The 18,608-nt window shown below is 55.9% G+C and overlaps 2 protein-coding genes across 2 annotated transcripts in view; one reads left to right on the top strand and one right to left on the bottom strand.

Moving 5' to 3' along the window:
* Positions 1–18,608, top strand: part of hat1 (histone acetyltransferase 1) — a 232,113-nt gene that overhangs the window by 15,719 nt on the left and 197,786 nt on the right. The gene's annotated exons all lie outside the window — the stretch shown is intronic.
* Positions 7,641–18,608, bottom strand: part of smarcc2 (SWI/SNF related, matrix associated, actin dependent regulator of chromatin, subfamily c, member 2) — a 164,474-nt gene continuing 153,506 nt past the window's right edge. The window contains exons 24-25 of the mRNA XM_068024936.1: positions 8,152–8,286; positions 7,641–8,025 (exon numbers count right to left, since the gene is read on the bottom strand). Coding sequence (XP_067881037.1) covers positions 7,669–8,025; positions 8,152–8,286 — 492 coding nt within the window. The 3' untranslated portion in view covers positions 7,641–7,668. The remainder of the gene's footprint in view (positions 8,026–8,151; positions 8,287–18,608) is intronic.

The raw sequence follows: 18,608 nt of genomic DNA, 5'->3' as shown, positions 1-18,608 counted from the left end.
TACTCCCCACTCCCCATCCCCCCCCCACTCCCCACTCCCCATCCCCCCCACTCCCCACTCCCCATCCCCCCCCCACTCCCCACTCCCCATCCCCCCCCACTCCCCACTCCCCATCCCCCCCCCAATCCCCACTCCCCCCCCCAATCCCCACTCCCCATCCCCCCCCCCACTCCCCATCCCCCCCCCCACTCCCCACTCCCCACTCCCCCCCCCCACTCCCCACTCCCCATCCCCCCCCACCCATTCCCCACTCCCCATCCCCCCCCCACCCATTCCCCACTCCCCATCCCCCCCCCACCCATTCCCCACTCCCCATTCCCCCCCCCCCCATTCCCCCACTCCCCATCCCCCCCCCACCCATTCCCCACTCCCCATCCCCCCCCCACCCATTCCCCACTCCCCATTCCCCCCCCCATTCCCCCCCCATTCCCACTCCCCATTCCCCCCCCCATTCCCCACTCCCCATTTCCCCCCCATTCCCCACTCCCATCCCCCCCACCCATTCCCCACTCCCCATCCCCCCCCCCACCCATTCCCCACTCCCCATCCCCCCCCCCACCCATTCCCCACTCCCCCCCCCCATTCCCACTCCCCATCCCCCCCCACCCATTCCCCACTCCCCATCCCCCCCCACCCATTCCCCACTCCCCATTCCCCCCCCCATTCCCCCCCCATTCCCCACTCCCCATTCCCCCCCCCATTCCCCCCCCCATTCCCCACTCCCCATTTCCCCCCCATTCCCCACTCCCCATCCCCCCCCACCCATTCCCCATCCCCCCCCACCCATTCCCCACTCCCCATCCCCCCCCACCCATTCCCCACTCCCCATCCCCCCCCCACCCATTCCCCACTCCCCATCCCCCCCCCACCCATTCCCCACTCCCCATCCCCCCCCCACCCATTCCCCACTCCCCATCCCCCCCCACCCATTCCCCACTCCCCATCCCCCCCCACCCATTCCCCACTCCCATCCCCCCCCCACCCATTCCCCACTCCCCATCCCCCCCCACCCATTCCCACTCCCCATCCCCCCCCCACCCATTCCCCACTCCCCATCCCCCCCCCACCCATTCCCACTCCCCATCCCCCCCCCACCCATTCCCCACTCCCCATCCCCCCCACCAATTCCCCACTCCCCACCCCCCCCCACCCATTCCCCACTCCCCATCCCCCCCCACCAATTCCCCACTCCCCACCCCCCCCACCAATTCCCCACTCCCCATCCCCCCCCACCAATTCCCCACTCCCCATCCCCACTCCCCATCCCCCCCCACCAATTCCCCACTCCCATCCCCCCCACCAATTCCCCACTCCCCATCCCCCCCCCCATTCCCCACTCCCCATCCCCCCCCACCAATTCCCCACTCCCCATCCCCCCCCCCATTCCCCATCCCCCCCCCATTCCCCACTCCCCATCCCCCCCCATTCCCCACTCCCCATCCCCCCCATTCCCATCCCCCCCATTCCCCACTCCCCATCCCCCCCCATTCCCCACTCCCCATCCCCCCCCATTCCCCACTCCCCATCCCCCCCCCATTCCCCACTCCCCATCCCCCCCCCATCCCCCCCCATTCCCCATCCCCCCCCATTCCCCACTCCCCATCCCCCCCCATTCCCCATCCCCCCCCCATTCCCCACTCCCCATCCCCCCCCATTCCCCATCCCCCCCATTCCCCATCCCCCCCCCATTCCCCACTCCCCATCCCCCCCATCCCCTCCCCCCCCATTCCCCACTCCCCATCCCCCTCCCCCCCCATTCCCCACTCCCCATCCCCCTCCCCCCCCATTCCCCACTCCCCATCCCCCTCCCCCCCCCCATTCCCCACTCCCCATCCCCCCCCATTCCCCACTCCCCCATCCCCCCCCATTCCCCACTCCCCATCCCCCCCCCATTCCCCACTCCCCATCCCCCCCCATTCCCCACTCCCCATCCCCCCCCATTCCCCACTCCCCCCCCATTCCCCACTCCCCATCCCCCATTCACACTCTCCCCCCATTCCCCACTCTCCAGCTCTTCCCCCCCATTCCCCACTCTCCAGAACTCCCTGCCATTCCCCATCTCCCCCCCATTCCCCACTCTCCATCTTACCCGCCCCCATTCCCCACTCTCCATCTTCCCCCCCCATTCCCCACTCTCCATCTTCCCCCCCCCATTCCCCACTCTCCATCTTCCCCCCCCATTCCCACTCTCCATCTTCCCCCCCCCATTCCCCACTCTCCATCTTCCCCCCCCCCACCCCATTCCCCACTCTCCATCTTCCCCCCCCCCCATTCCCCACTCTCCATCTTCCCCCCCCCCATACCCCACTCTCCATCTTCCCCCCCCCCATACCCCACTCTCCATCTTCCCCCCCCCCCATTCCCCACTCTCCATCTTCCCCCCCCCCCATTCCCCACTCTCCATCTTCCCCCCCCCATTCCCCACTCTCCATCTTCCCCCCCCATTCCCCACTCTCCATCTTCCCCCCCCATTCCCCACTCTCCATCTTCTCCCCCCCCCATTCCCCACTCTCCATCTTCCCCCCCCCCATTCCCCACTCTCCATCTTCCCCCCCCCATTCCCCACTCTCCATCTTCCCCCCCCCCATTCCCCACTCTCCATCTTCCCCCCCCCATTCCCCACTCTCCATCTTCCCCCCCCCCCATTCCCCACTCTCCATCTTCCCCCCCCCCATTCCCCACTCTCCATCTTCCCCCCCCCCATTCCCCACTCTCCATCTTCCCCCCCCCATTCCCCACTCTCCATCTTCCCCCCCCCCATTCCCCACTCTCCATCTTCCTCCATTCCCCACTCTCCCCCCCCCATATTCCCCACTCTCCCCCCCCCATATTCCCCACTCTCCCCCCCCCATATTCCCCACTCTCTCCCCCCCCATATTCCCCACTCTCTCCCCCCCCCATATTCCCACTCTCCCCCCCCCCATATTCCCCACTCTCCCCCCCCCATATTCCCCACTCTCCCCCCCCATTCCCCACTCTCCATCTTTTCCCCCCCATTCCCCACTCTCCCCCCCCATTCCCCACTCTCCCCCCCCCATTCCCCACTCTCCCCCCCCCCCATTCCCCACTCTCCCCCCCCCCCATTCCCACTCTCCCCCCCCCCATATTCCCCACTCTCCCCCCCATTCCCCACTCTCCCCCCCCATTCCCCACTCTCCATCTTTTCCCCCCCCATTCCCCACTCTCCCCCCCATTCCCCACTCTCCCCCCCCCCCCCATTCCCCACTCTCCCCCCCCCCCCATTCCCCACTCTCCCCCCACCCCACATTCCCACTCTCCCCCCACCCCACATTCCCCACTCTCCCCCCACCCCACATTCCCATCTCCCCCCCCCCCCATTCCCCACTCCCCCCCCCCCCCCATTCCCCCCCCCCATTCCCCACTCCCCCCCCCCCATTCCCACTCCCCCCCCCCCCATTCCCCACTACTCCCCCCCCCATTCCCCATCTCCCCCCCATTCCCCATCTCCCCCCCCAATTCCCCATCTCCCCCCCCCCATTCCCCATCTCCCCCCCCCCATTCCCCATCTCCCCCCCCCCATTCCCCATCTCCCCCCCCCCATTCCCCATCTCCCCCCCCCATTCCCATCTCCCCCCCCCATTCCCCATCTCCCCCCCCCCATTCCCCATCTCCCCCCCCCATTCCCCATCTCCCCCCCATTCCCCATCTCCCCCCCCCCCCACTCCCCATCTCCCCCCCACTCCCCATCTCCCCCCCACTCCCCATCTCCCCCCCCCCATTCCCCACTCTCCATCTCCCCCCCCCCATTCTCCATCTCCCCCCCCCATCCCCACTCTCCATCTCCCCCCCCCCATTCCCCACTCTCCATCTCCCCCCCCCCATTCCCCACTCTCCATCTCTCCCCCCCCCCATTCCCACTCTCCATCTCCCCCCCCCCCATTCCCCACTCTCCATCTCCCCCCCCCCATTCCCCACTCTCCATCTCCCCCCCCCATTCCCCACTCTCCATCTCCCCCCCCCCATTCCCCACACTCCATCTCCCCCCCCCATTCCCCACTCTCCATCTCCCCCCCCCCATTCCCCACTCTCCATCTCCCCCCCCCCATTCCCACTCTCCATCTCCCCCCCCCATTTCCCACTCTCCATCTACCCCCCCCCATTCCCCACTCTCCATCTTCCCCCCCCATTCCCCATCTCCCCCCCCCATTCCCCACTCTCCATCTCCCCCCCCCATTCCCCACTCTCCATCTCCCCCCCCCATTCCCCACTCTCCATCTCCCCCCCCCCATTCCCCACTCTCCATCTCCCCCCCCCGCCATTCCCCACTCTCCATCTCCCCCCCCCCCCATTCCCCACTCTCCATCTCCCCCCCCCATTCCCCACTCTCCATCTCCCCCCCCCATTCCCCACTCTCCATCTCCCCCCCCCATTCCCCACTCTCCATCTCCCCCCCGCCATTCCCCACTCTCCATCTCCCCCCCCCATTCCCCACTCTCCATCTCCCCCCCCCCAATCCCCACTCTCCATCTCCACCCCCCCCATTCCCCACTCTCCATCTCCATCTCCCCCCCCCCATTCCCCACTCTCCATCTCCCCCCCCCCCATTCCCCACTCTCCATCTCCCCCCCCCATTTCCCACTCTCCATCTTCCCCCCCCCATTCCCCACTCTCCATCTTCCCCCCCCCATTCCCCACTCTCCATCTTCCCCCCCCATTCCCATCTCCCCCCCATTCCCCACTCTCCATCTCCCCCCCCATTCCCCACTCTCCATCTTTCCCCCCCCCATTCTCCACTCTCCATCTCCCCCCCCCATTCCCCATCTCCCCCCCCCCCATTCCCCATCTCCCCCCCCATATTCCCCACTCTCCACCCCCCCCATTCCCCACTCTCCACCCCCCATTCCCCCACTCTCCACCCCCCCATTCCCCACTCTCCACCCCCCCATTCCCCACTCTCCACCCCCCCATTCCCACTCTCCACCCCCCCATTCCCCACTCTCCATCTTTCCCCCCCCCATTCCCCACTCTCCATCTTCCCCCCCCCCCATTCCCCACTCTCCATCTTTCCCCCCCCCATTCCCCACTCTCCATCTCCCCCCCCCCCCATTCCCCACTCTCCCCCCCCCATTCCCCACTCTCCCCCCCCCCCATTCCCCACTCTCCCCCCCCCCCATTCCCCACTCTCCCCCCCCCCATTCCCCACTCCCCATACCCCCCCCATTCCCCACTCCCCATCCCCCCCCATTCCCCACTCCCCACTCCCCACTCCCCATCCCCCATTCCCCACTCCCCACTCCCCATCCCCCATTCACACTCTCCCCCTATTCCCCACTCTCTAGCTCTTCCTCCCCATTCCCCACTCTCCAGAACTCCCTGCCATTCCCCACCTCCCCCCCATTCCCCACCTCCCCCCCATTCCCCACTCTCCATCTTACCCGCCCCATTCCCCACTCTCCATCTTCCCCCCCCCATTCCCCACTCTCCATCTTCCCCCCCCATTCCCCACTCTCCATCTTCCCCCCCCCATTCCCCACTCTCCATCTTCCCCCCCCCATTCCCACTCTCCATCTTCCCCCCCCCATTCCCCACTCTCCATCTTCCCCCCCCCATTCCCCACTCTCCATCTTCCCCCCCCCCATTCCCCACTCTCCCCCCCCCATTCCCCACTCTCCCCCCCCCCCATTCCCCACTCTCCCCCCCCCCATTCCCCACTCTCCCCCCCCCATTCCCCACTCTCCCCCCCCCATTCCCCACTCTCCCCCCCCCCCATTCCCCACTCTCCCCCCCCCCCATTCCCACTCTCCCCCCCCCCATTCCCCACTCTCCCCCCCCATTCCCCACTCTCCCCCCCCCCCATTCCCCATCTCCCCCCCATTCCCCATCTCCCCCCCTATATTCCCCATCTCCCCCCCTATATTCCCCATCTCCCCCCCCCATTCCCCATCTCCCCCCCCCCCATTCCCCATCTCTCCCCCCCCATTCCCCACTCTCCATCTCCCCCCCCCATTCCCCACTCTCCATCTCCCCCCCCCATTCCCCACTCTCCATCTCCCCCCCCCCCATTCCCCACTCTCCATCTCCCCCCCCCCCCCCCATTCCCCACTCTCCATCTCCCCCCCCCATTCCCCACTCTCCATCTCCCCCCCCATTCCCCACTCTCCATCTCCCCCCCCCCATTCCCCACTCTCCATCTCCCCCCCCCCATTCCCCATCTCCCCCCCCATTCCCCACTCTCCATCTCCCCCCCCCCCATTCCCCACTCTCCATCTCCCCCCCCCATTCCCCACTCTCCATCTCCCCCCCCCATTCCCCACTCTCCATCTCCCCCCCCCCCATTTCCCCACTCTCCATCTCCCCCCCCCCCATTCCCCACTCTCCATCTCCCCCCCCCCCATTCCCCACTCTCCATCTCCCCCCCCCCCATTCCCCACTCTCCATCTCCCCCCCCCCATTCCCCACTCTCCATCTCCCCCCCCCTTTCCCCACTCTCCATCTCCCCCCCCCATTCCCCACTCTCCATCTCCCCCCCCCATTCCCCACTCTCCATCTCCCCCCCCCCATTCCCCACTCTCCATCTCCCCCCCCATTCCCCACTCTCCATCTCCCCCCCCATTCCCCACTCTCCATCTCCCCCCCCCCATTCCCCACTCTCCATCTCCCCCCCCCATTCCCCACTCTCCATCTCCCCCCCCCCCATTCCCCACTCTCCATCTCCCCCCCCCCCCATTCCCCACTCTCCATCTCCCCCCCCCCATTCCCCACTCTCCATCTCCCCCCCCCCCCATTCCCCCACTCTCCATCTCCCCCCCCCCATTCCCCACTCTCCATCTCCCCCCCCCCATTCCCCACTCTCCCCCCCCCCATTCCCCACTCTCCCCCCCCCATTCCCATCTCCCCCCTCCATTCCCATCTCCCCCCCCATTCCCCATCTCCCCCCTCCATTCCCCATCTCCCCCCCCCCATTCCCCATCTCCCCCCTCCCCATTCCCCATCTCCCCCCCCCATTCCCCATCTCCCCCCCCCCATTCCCATCTCCCCCCCCCATTCCCCATCTCCCCCCCCCATTCCCCATCTCCCCCCCCCCATTCCCCCACTCTCCATCTCCCCCCCCCATTCCCACTCTCCATCTCCCCCCCCCCATTCCCCACTCTCCATCTCCCCCCCCCATTCCCCACTCTCCATCTCCCCCCCCCATTCCCCACTCTCCATCTCCCCCCCCCATTCCCACTCTCCATCTCCCCCCCCCATTCCCCACTCTCCATCTCCCCCCCCCCATTCCCCACTCTCCATCTCCCCCCCCCATTCCCCACTCTCCATCTCCCCCCCCCCATTCCCCACTCTCCATCTCCCCCCCCCATTCCCCACTCTCCATCTCCCCCCCCCCATTCCCCACTCTCCATCTCCCCCCCCCCCATTCCCCACTCTCCATCTCCCCCCCCCCCCATTCCCCACTCTCCATCTCTCCCCCCCCCCATTCCCCACTCTCCATCTCCCCCCCCCCATTCCCCACTCTCCATCTCCCCCCCCCCCCATTCCCCACTCTCCATCTCCCCCCCCCGACTAATCAGTGACTGGAAGCTGTACAAGGGTCCTGACTAATCAGTGACTGGGACAGTATTCAAGACAGCCAGTATCAGGGTTTAGAATACTTCCTGAATCCTTGGACCTTAGCTCCCCTGGGATAGAATATCTTTAAGGCGTCTGCATTCAGCTCTGACACTTACCATGAGGAAGAACTGCAGGTTGAGACTGTTGCTGCTGCTGGTGTGGTTGCTGTGTTGGTGGTGTCTGCTGTTGTTGTGGAATGGATTGTGCTATGGAATCCCCCGAACCCTGGTTCACAGTCCCCTGTTGAACTGTAGCAGGTGGCACCGGCTGCACTGAGGCAGGAATGATTGCTGGCTGCTGACTGGCCTGGGGACCGGACGGGAGCTGATGCTGCTGTTGCTGCTGTTGATGCATTTGTTGAAAGTGCTGTTGCCGTGCTCTCATCTCAGCATACTTCAGCTGCTCCATGTGGAAGGCCTGTCTGTCTGAGAGAAGCTGTTGTCTTTGGTACTCCAACTGTTATGTTTACAACATAATGAAACAAGTAATCAGAATAAATGATGGACACACATCCAACTGACCTGATGAAGAGACTCTTTTAATTACTGCTCTGAACTAAAACCGCTGGTCACAGCTACTTACTGCCTCTCTCTCTCTGTCCATAATGGTCTCAAGTTCTTCAAAATGTCGGAGTTTGATTTCAAGTTTCTTCATCTGTGTTTCAACAAGCAGTGCCACCAGTGATTTGATTTTCCGCTCCTCCACTGCAGCAAGGTGCTGTGAAAGAAGCAGAATTCAGTTACATGATACTTCCCTGCCCCAACACCACAGGAACAAGTAAACTGCAGCAGTTCACAAAGGCCGACCACCACTTTCTCAGGGCAAGTAGGAATGGGCAAAAACCACGGCCTGGCCAGCCACGCCCAAATTCTGAGAACTAATAAAAAAATCCATCACCCCTGGCGCAAGTCAGGACTGTGATGTATAAACCCCAATTAACTGGAAGACTGCAGCTCCAGCAACACTCAAGAAGATAGACACCATCCCAAACAAAGCAGTCCACTTGATTGCAACACCATCCATAAACATTCATGCTCTCCTCCACCAGTGTGGTGACAGCAGTGTGTACCATTTTCAAGATGCATGGCAACAACTCGGCAAGGCTCCTTCAACAGCACCTTCCAAACCCTGCACCTCGATTGCATAGAAGAAGGGCAGCAGGCACAATGGAACATCAACACCACCAAGACACACACCATCCTGACTCGGAAATACATTGCCGTTCCTTCACTATCGCTGGGTTAAAATACTGGAATATGCTTCCGACCAGCACTGTGCTGTACCTACACTATATAAACTGCAGCGGTTCGAGAAGGCAGCTCAGCACCACCTACTAAAGGTGGGGTGGCACAGTGGTGCAGTGGTTAGCACTGCAGCCTCACAGCTCCAGTGACCCGGGTTCAGTTCTGGGTACTGCCTGTGCGGAGGTTGCAAGTTCTCCCTGTGTCTGTGTGGGTTTCCGCCGGGTGCTCCGGTTTCCTCCCACATCAAAAGACTTGCAAGTTGAAAGGTAAATTGGCCATTGTAAATTGCCCCTAGTATAGGTAGGTGGTAGGAGAATGGTGGAGATGTGGTAGGAATATAGGATTAATGTAGGATTACTATAAATAGGTGGTTGTTGGTCGGCACAAACTCAGTGGGCCGAAGGGCCTGTTTCAGGGCTGTATCTCTCTATGACTCGATGACGAAAGGCAAAAAGGCAACAGCATTAACTACTGGCCTTGTCGACGATTTTAAAATCCTGTGAATGAATCAAACAGAAAAAACACTTCAAACCAACGATATTGGTCCTCAACGCACCCTCTCCCACCGTCCCATTTAATACAGTCTAACCCAAGATCTCACTCAATCACACCCTATCCCATTTAACACACACTATACCCCCTCGATATCCTGATCACACCCTATCCCATTTAATACACACTATACCCCCTCGATATCCTGATCACACACTGTCCCATTTAATACACACTATACCCCCTCGATATCCTGATCACACACTGTCCCATTTAATACACACTATACCCCCTCGATATCCTGATCACACACTGTCCCATTTAATACACACTATACCCCCTCGATATCCTGATCACACACTGTCCCATTTAATACACACTATACCCCCTCGATATCCTGATCACACACTGTCCCATTTAATACACACTATACCCCCTCGATATCCTGATCACACACTGTCCCATTTAATACACACTATACCCCCTCGATATCCTGATCACACCCTGTCCCATTTAATACACACTATACCCCCTCAATATCCTGATCACACACTGTCCCATTTAATACACACTATACCCCCTCAATATCCTGATCACACACTGTCCCATTTAATACACACTATACCCCCTCGATATCCTGATCACACCCTATCCCATTTAATACACACTATACCCCCTCGATATCCTGATCACACACTGTCCCATTTAATACACACTATACCCCCTCGATATCCTGATCACACACTGTCCCATTTAATACACACTATACCCCCTCGATATCCTGATCACACCCTATCCCATTTAATACACACTATACCCCCTCGATCTCCTGATCACACACTGTCCCATTTAATACACACTATACCCCCTCGATATCCTGATCACACACTGTCCCATTTAATACACACTATACCCCCTCGATATCCTGATCACACACTGTCCCATTTAATACACACTATACCCCCTCGATATCCTGATCACACCCTATCCCATTTAATACACACTATACCCCCTCGATCTCCTGATCACACACTGTCCCATTTAATACACACTATACCCCCTCGATATCCTGATCACACACTGTCCCATTTAATACACACTATACCCCCTCGATATCCTGATCACACACTGTCCCATTTAATACACACTATACCCCCTCGATATCCTGATCACACACTGTCCCATTTAACACACACTATACCCCCTCGATATCCTGATCACACACTGTCCCATTTAATACACACTATACCCCCTCGATATCCTGATCACACACTGTCCCATTTAATACACACTATACCCCCTCGATATCCTGATCACACCCTATCCCATTTAATACACACTATACCCCCTCGATATCCTGATCACACACTGTCCCATTTAATACACACTATACCCCCTCGATATCCTGATCACACCCTATCCCATTTAACACACACTATACCCCCTCGATCTCCTGATCACACACTGTCCCATTTAATACACACTATACCCCCTCGATATCCTGATCACACACTGTCCCATTTAATACACACTATACCCCCTCGATATCCTGATCACACACTGTCCCATTTAATACACACTATACCCCCTCGATTTCCTGATCACACACTGTCCCATTTAATACACACTATACCCCCTCGATATCCTGATCACACCCTGTCCCATTTAATACACACTATACCCCCTCGATATCCTGATCACACACTGTCCCATTTAATACACACTATACCCCCTTGATCTCCTGATCACACCCTATCCCATTTAATACACACTATACCCCCTCGATATCCTGATCGCACCCTGTCCCATTTAATACACACTATACCCCCTCGATATCCTGATCACACACTGTCCCATTTAACACACACTATACCCCCTCGATATCCTGATCACACCCTATCCCATTTAACACACACTATACCCCCTCGATATCCTGATCACACACTGTCCCATTTAATACACACTATACCCCCTCGATATCCTGATCACACACTGTCCCATTTAATACACACTATACCCCCTCGATATCCTGATCACACACTGTCCCATTTAATACACACTATACCCCCTCGATATCCTGATCACACACTGTCCCATTTAATACACACAATCCCCCCTCGATATCCTGATCACACCCTATCCCATTTAATACACACTATACCCCCTCGATATCCTGATCACACACTGTCCCATTTAATACACTCTATACCCCCTCGATATCCTGATCACACACTGTCCCATTTAATACACACTTTTCCCCCTCGATATCCTGATCACACACTGTCCCATTTAACACACACTTTTCCCCCTCGATATCCTGATCACACCCTGTCCCATTTAATACACACTATACCCCCTCAATATCCTGATCACACACTGTCCCATTTAATACACACTATACCCCCTCGATATCCTGATCACACACTGTCCCATTTAATACACACTATACCCCCTCGATATCCTGATCACACACTGTCCCATTTAATACACACTATACCCCCTCGATATCCTGATCACACCCTGTCCCATTTAATACACACTATACCCCCTCGATATCCTGATCACACACTGTCCCATTTAATACACACTATACCCCCTCGATATCCTGATCACACCCTGTCCCATTTAATACACACTATACCCCCTATATATCCTGATCACACACTGTCCCATTTAATACACACTATACCCCCTCGATATCCTGATCACACCCTGTCCCATTTAACACACACTTTTCCCCCTCGATATCCTGATCACACCCTGTCTCATTTAACACACACTATACCCCCTCGATATCCTGATCACACACTGTCCCATTTAACACACACTATACCCCCTCGATATCCTGATCACACACTATCCCATTTAATACACACTATACCCCCTCGATATCCTGATCACACACTGTCCCATTTAATACACACTATACCCCCTCGATATCCTGATCACACACTGTCCCATTTAATACACACTATACCCCCTCGATATCCTGATCACACACTGTCCCATTTAACACACACTATACCCCCTCGATATCCTGATCACACACTGTCCCATTTAATACACACTATACCCCCTCGATATCCTGATCACACACTGTCCCATTTAATACACACTATACCCCCTCGATATCCTGATCACGCACTGTCCCATTTAATACACACTATACCCCCTCGATATCCTGATCACACCCTGTCCCATTTAATACACACTATACCCCCTCGATATCCTGATCACACACTGTCCCATTTAATACACACTATACCCCCTCGATATCCTGATCACACCCTGTCCCATTTAATACACACTATACCCCCTCGATATCCTGATCACACCCTGTCCCATTTAATACACACTATACCCCCTCGATATCCTGATCACACCCTGTCCCATTTAATACACACTATACCCCCTCGATATCCTGATCACACACTGTCCCATTTAATACACACTATACCCCCTCGATATCCTGATCACACCCTGTCCCATTTAATACACACTATACCCCCTCGATATCCTGATCACACCCTGTCCCATTTAATACACACTATACCCCCTCGATATCCTGATCACACACTGTCCCATTTAATACACACTATACCCCCTCGATATCCTGATCACACACTGTCCCATTTAATACACACTATACCCCCTCGATATCCTGATCACACACTGTCCCATTTAATACACACTATACCCCCTCGATATCCTGATCACACACTGTCCCATTTAATACACACTATACCCACTCGATATCCTGATCACACACTGTCCCATTTAATACACACTATACCCCCTCGATATCCTGATCACACCCTGTCCCATTTAATACACACTATACCCCCTCGATATCCTGATCACACACTGTCCCATTTAATACACACTATACCCCCTCGATATCCTGATCACACACTGTCCCATTTAATACACACTATACCCCCTCGATATCCTGATCACACACTGCCCCATTTAATACACACTATACCCCCTCGATATCCTGATCACACACTGCCCCATTTAATACACACTATACCCCCTCGATATCCTGATCACACACTGTCCCATTTAATACACACTATACCCCCTCGATATCCTGATCACACCCTGTCCCATTTAATACACACTATACCCCCTCGATATCCTGATCACACACTGTCCCATTTAACACACACTATACCCCCTCGATATCCTGATCACACCCTGTCCCATTTAATACACACTATACCCCCTCGATATCCTGATCACACACTGTCCCATTTAATACACACTATACCCCCTCGATATCCTGATCACACACTGTCCCATTTAATACACACTATACCCCCTCGATATCCTGATCACACACTGTCCCATTTAATACACACTATACCCCCTCGACATCCTGATCACACCCTGTCCCATTTAATACACACTATACCCCCTCGATATCCTGATCACACACTGTCCCATTTAATACACACTATACCCCCTCGATATCCTGATCACACACTGTCCCATTTAATACACACTATACCCCCTCGATATCCTGATCACACACTGTCCCATTTAATACACACTATACCCCCTCGATATCCTGATCACACACTGTCCCATTTAATACACACTATACCCCCTCGATATCCTGATCACACACTGTCCCATTTAATACACACTATACCCCCTCGATATCCTGATCACACACTGTCCCATTTAATACACACTATACCCCCTCGATATCCTGATCACACACTGTCCCATTTAACACACACTATACCCCCTCGATATCCTGATCACACCCTGTCCCATTTAATACACACTATACCCCCTCGATCTCCTGATCACACCCTGTCCCATTTAATACACACTATACCCCCTCGATCTCCTGATCACACACTGTCCCATTTAACACACACTATACCCCCTCGATCTCCTGATCACACACTGTCCCATTTAATACACACTATACCCCCTCGATATCCTGATCACACACTGTCCCATTTAATACACACTATACCCCCTCGATATCTGATCACACCCTGTCCCATTTAATACACACTATACCCCCTCGATATCCTGATCACACACTGTCCCATTTAATACACACTATACCCCCTCGATCTCCTGATCACACACTGTCCCATTTAACACACACTATACCCCCTCGATATCCTGATCACACACTGTCCCATTTAATACACACTATACCCCCTCGATATCCTGATCACACACTGTCCCATTTAATACACACTATACCCCCTCGATATCCTGATCACACACTGTCCCATTTAACACACACTATACCCCCTCGATATCCTGATCACACCCTGTCCCATTTAATACACACTATACCCCCTCGATATCCTGATCACACACTGTCCCATTTAATACACACTATACCCCCTCGATATCCTGATCACACACTGTCCCATTTAACACACACTATACCCCCTCGATATCCTGATCACACACTGTCCCATTTAACACACACTATACCCCCTCGATATCCTGATCACACACTGTCCCATTTAACACACACTATACCCCCTCGATATCCTGATCACACACTGTCCCATTTAATACACACTATACCCCCTCGATATCCTGATCACACACTGTCCCATTTAATACACACTATACCCCCTCGATATCCTGATCACACCCTGTCCCATTTAATACACACTATACCCCCTCGATATCCTGATCACACACTGTCCCATTTAACACACACTATACCCCCTCGATATCCTGATCACACACTGTCCCATTTAATACACACTATACCCCCTCGATATCCTGATCACACACTGTCCCATTTAATACACACTATACCCCCTCGATATCCTGATCACACCCTGTCCCATTTAATACACACTATACCCCCTCGATATCCTGATCACACTCTGTCCCATTTAATACACACTATACCCCCTCGATATCCTGATCACACACTGTCCCATTTAATACACACTATACCCCCTCGATATCCTGATCACACCCTGTCCCATTTAATACACACTATACCCCCTCGATATCCTGATCACACCCTGTCCCATTTAATACACACTATACCCCCTCGATATCCTGATCACACCCTATCCCATTTAATACACACTATACCCCCTCGATTTCCTGATCGCACCCTGTCCCAGTAACACAGATGATCCGTCGATCTCTTTCCCAACCACGCCCTCTCTCCTGTAACAAACATCTCTAGCATTTAAATTCTTACTACTTAGCTTGTGATTTCTCTTTTCATTCTTCATCCCAAAATGCATCACCTCACCCTTTTCTGTGTTGAATTTCATCTGCCCCTTGGCCACCCATTCCATCTGCCTGTCTGTCGTCTTGAACTATATTCCCATCTTCCTCACTGTTTACTACACTTCCAAGTTTTGTGTCATCTGCAAATTTCCAAATTTTGTCCTGTACCCACAAGGCCAAGTCATTAATCCATGTCAAAAACAGCAAGATCCTCATACTGAACTTTGGGGAACTCCACTGTCCACCTCCCTCCAGTCTGAAAAACAGTCAGTCACCACAACCTAGTTGATAAAACAGAGGGGATCCTGGGCTTTATCAACAGAGGCATTGAGTTGATAAGCCAGGCCGTTATTGCTAAACCTATATAAAACACTAGTTCAGCCACGGCATGCGGTAAGTCCATTGAGGTGAAGAAGGAGCTGCGGGACCCGAGAGAAGTCCTGTGAAAAGGTGCCCCGAACACCCAAAACATCCACGAACGGCCCCCCCGGCCGCAACTTCAAAGCGCCCGCGGGAGATGGCTCGGAGAGCATCTGCAGCGCACTGTCGGCAATGCTGCATGCCTTTATTTAAACCACTGCAAAAAAAAAAACCCTTAGCAAATGTAATCACCTCTAAGTCTGCCAAATGATGCTTCACCTCCCGAAGGACGTGGATGAGCTTTCCGGACGTCGATGGTGGGCACTGAGGAAATGGCTTATTTACCTGCACCAGATTCCACCCCCCCTCCCCCCCCTTCCACCCCCCCCCCCACCCCCCGTCCCCTTCCCTGCTCCACCCTCTCAGCTCACCCCCTCACAACCCCGTCCCAGCCCGCCCCCCCCTCGCACCATCTTCACCCCGCACCCCCTTCCCCTGCACCCCCCCCCACCCCCTCCCTCTACCCCTCCCCCTTGCATCCCCTCCTCCCACCGGCACCATCCTACACCTGTGTAGGGGCCCCAACAACCCCACTGCCTTGTGGGCGTCTCGGGAGAGACCAAGGCTAAGGGAGTAAACCCTAACAGAAAATCCGGAGCGGAACCCCGTAGGCGGTCATGTGTCACCTTTGGCATGTTTCCGGCAGTTCCTGCAGCCATACTGGTGCCAAACGTCGTGTCCTGCACTCCTTTGGACCCCACCAGAAAGGCCGAGAGGGGGGTTTTGACGACTGGGCAACTCTCAACCTCCATAAATTTGCCCAGGCATGCGCCATGGAGAGGTCACTCCATAGTTGCCTCACAGCGACTGAAACAACACGGAAGGCAGCAGTTACGGGTTATAAGTCCAGATAAATTGGCGTAGAAACTGGGCGCCACGGGTTGCCTTTGTCGGTGGGAGAGGTCATTGCACCTCACTGGACAGCTACCGCCCGCCTCAAACCGGGCAGCCCCCGGTCAATAAGGTTCTGTCCCGCCACAGTCTGCCTGCTTCAATGGGTGCTTGGAGCTCAGGGTCATTGCCCGAAAGGTGGACTGATACACCGCACCAAACAACATGAAAAAAGGAAAGAAGGTACCAGCCCTTCGCTTTGCAAGCTGGAACGTCAGAACTATGTGTCCTGGCCTGTCGGAAGACCTTACACAAATCAACGATTCTCGGAAGACCGCCATCATTAACAACGAGCTCAGTAGACTCAATGTGGACATTGCAGCACTTCAGGAGACTCGCCTCCCCGCGAGTGGCTCTCTAGCAGAGCAAGACTACACCTTCTTCTGGCAGGGCAGGGATCCTGAAGAACCAAGACAGCATGGAGTGGGCTTCGCCATCAGAAACTCCTTGCTCAGCATGATAGAGCCTCCCTCAAATGGCTCGGAACGCATACTGTCCATCCGACTGCTCACCACCTCTGGTCCAGTACACCTACTCAGCATCTATGCTCCAACACTCTGTTCCGCACCTGAAGCTAAAGACCAGTTCTATGAACAACTCCATAACATCATTAGCAGCATCCCCAACACCGAACACCTATTCCTGCTGGGGGACTTTAATGCCAGGGTTGGGGCCGACCATGACTCATGGCCCTCCTGCCTTGGGCGCTATGGCGTTGGAAGGATGAATGAGAACGGGCAGAGACTGCTTGAGTTGTGTACCTATCATAACCTCTGCATCACCAACTCGTTCTTTCACACTAAACCCTGTCACCAGGTTTCATGGAGGCACCCAAGATCACGTCGTTGGCACCAGCTAGACCTCATTGTCACAAGGCGAGCCGCCTTAAACAGTGTTCAAATCACACGCAGCTTCCACAGTGCGGACTGCGACACCGACCACTCCCTGGTGTGCAGCAAGGTTAGACTCAGACCAAAGAAGTTGCATCATTCCAAGCAGAAGGGCCACCCGCGCATCAACACGAGCAGAATTTCTCACCCACAGCTGTTACAAAAATTTCTAAATTCACTTGTAACAGCCCTTCAAAACACTCCCACAGGGGATGCTGAGACCAAGTGGGCCCACATCAGAGACGCCATCTATGAGTCAGCTTTGACCACCTACGGCAAAAGTGCGAAGAGAAATGCAGACTGGTTTCAATCTCATAATGAAGAGCTGGAACCTGTCATAGCCGCTAAGCGCATTGCACTTTTGAACTACAAGAAAGCCCCCAGCGATTTAACATCCGCAGCACTTAAAGCAGCCAGAAGTACTGCACAAAGAACGGCTAGGCGTTGCGCAAACGACTACTGGCAACACCTATGCAGTCATATTCAGCTGGCCTCAGACACCGGAAACATCAGAGGAATGTATGATGGCATGAAGAGAGCTCTTGGGCCAACCATCAAGAAGATCACCCCCCTCAAATCTAAATCGGGGGACATAATCACTGACCAACGCAAACAGATGGACCGCTGGGTTGAGCACTACCTAGAACTGTACTCCAGGGAGAATGCTGTCACTGAGACTGCCCTCAATGCAGCCCAGCCTCTACCAGTCATGGATGAGCTGGACATACAGCCAACCAAATCGGAACTCAGTGATGCCATTGATTCCCTAGCCAGCGGAAAAGCCCCTGGGAAGGACAGCATTACCCCTGAAATAATCAAGAGTGCCAAGCCTGCTATACTCTCAGCACTACATGAACTGCTA

The sequence above is a fragment of the Heterodontus francisci genome, chromosome X (genome assembly GCF_036365525.1).
Source record: "Heterodontus francisci isolate sHetFra1 chromosome X, sHetFra1.hap1, whole genome shotgun sequence".
In the NCBI taxonomy this organism is placed as follows: Eukaryota; Metazoa; Chordata; class Chondrichthyes; order Heterodontiformes; family Heterodontidae; genus Heterodontus; species Heterodontus francisci.
This window is presented reverse-complemented; position numbering and strand designations above follow the sequence as displayed.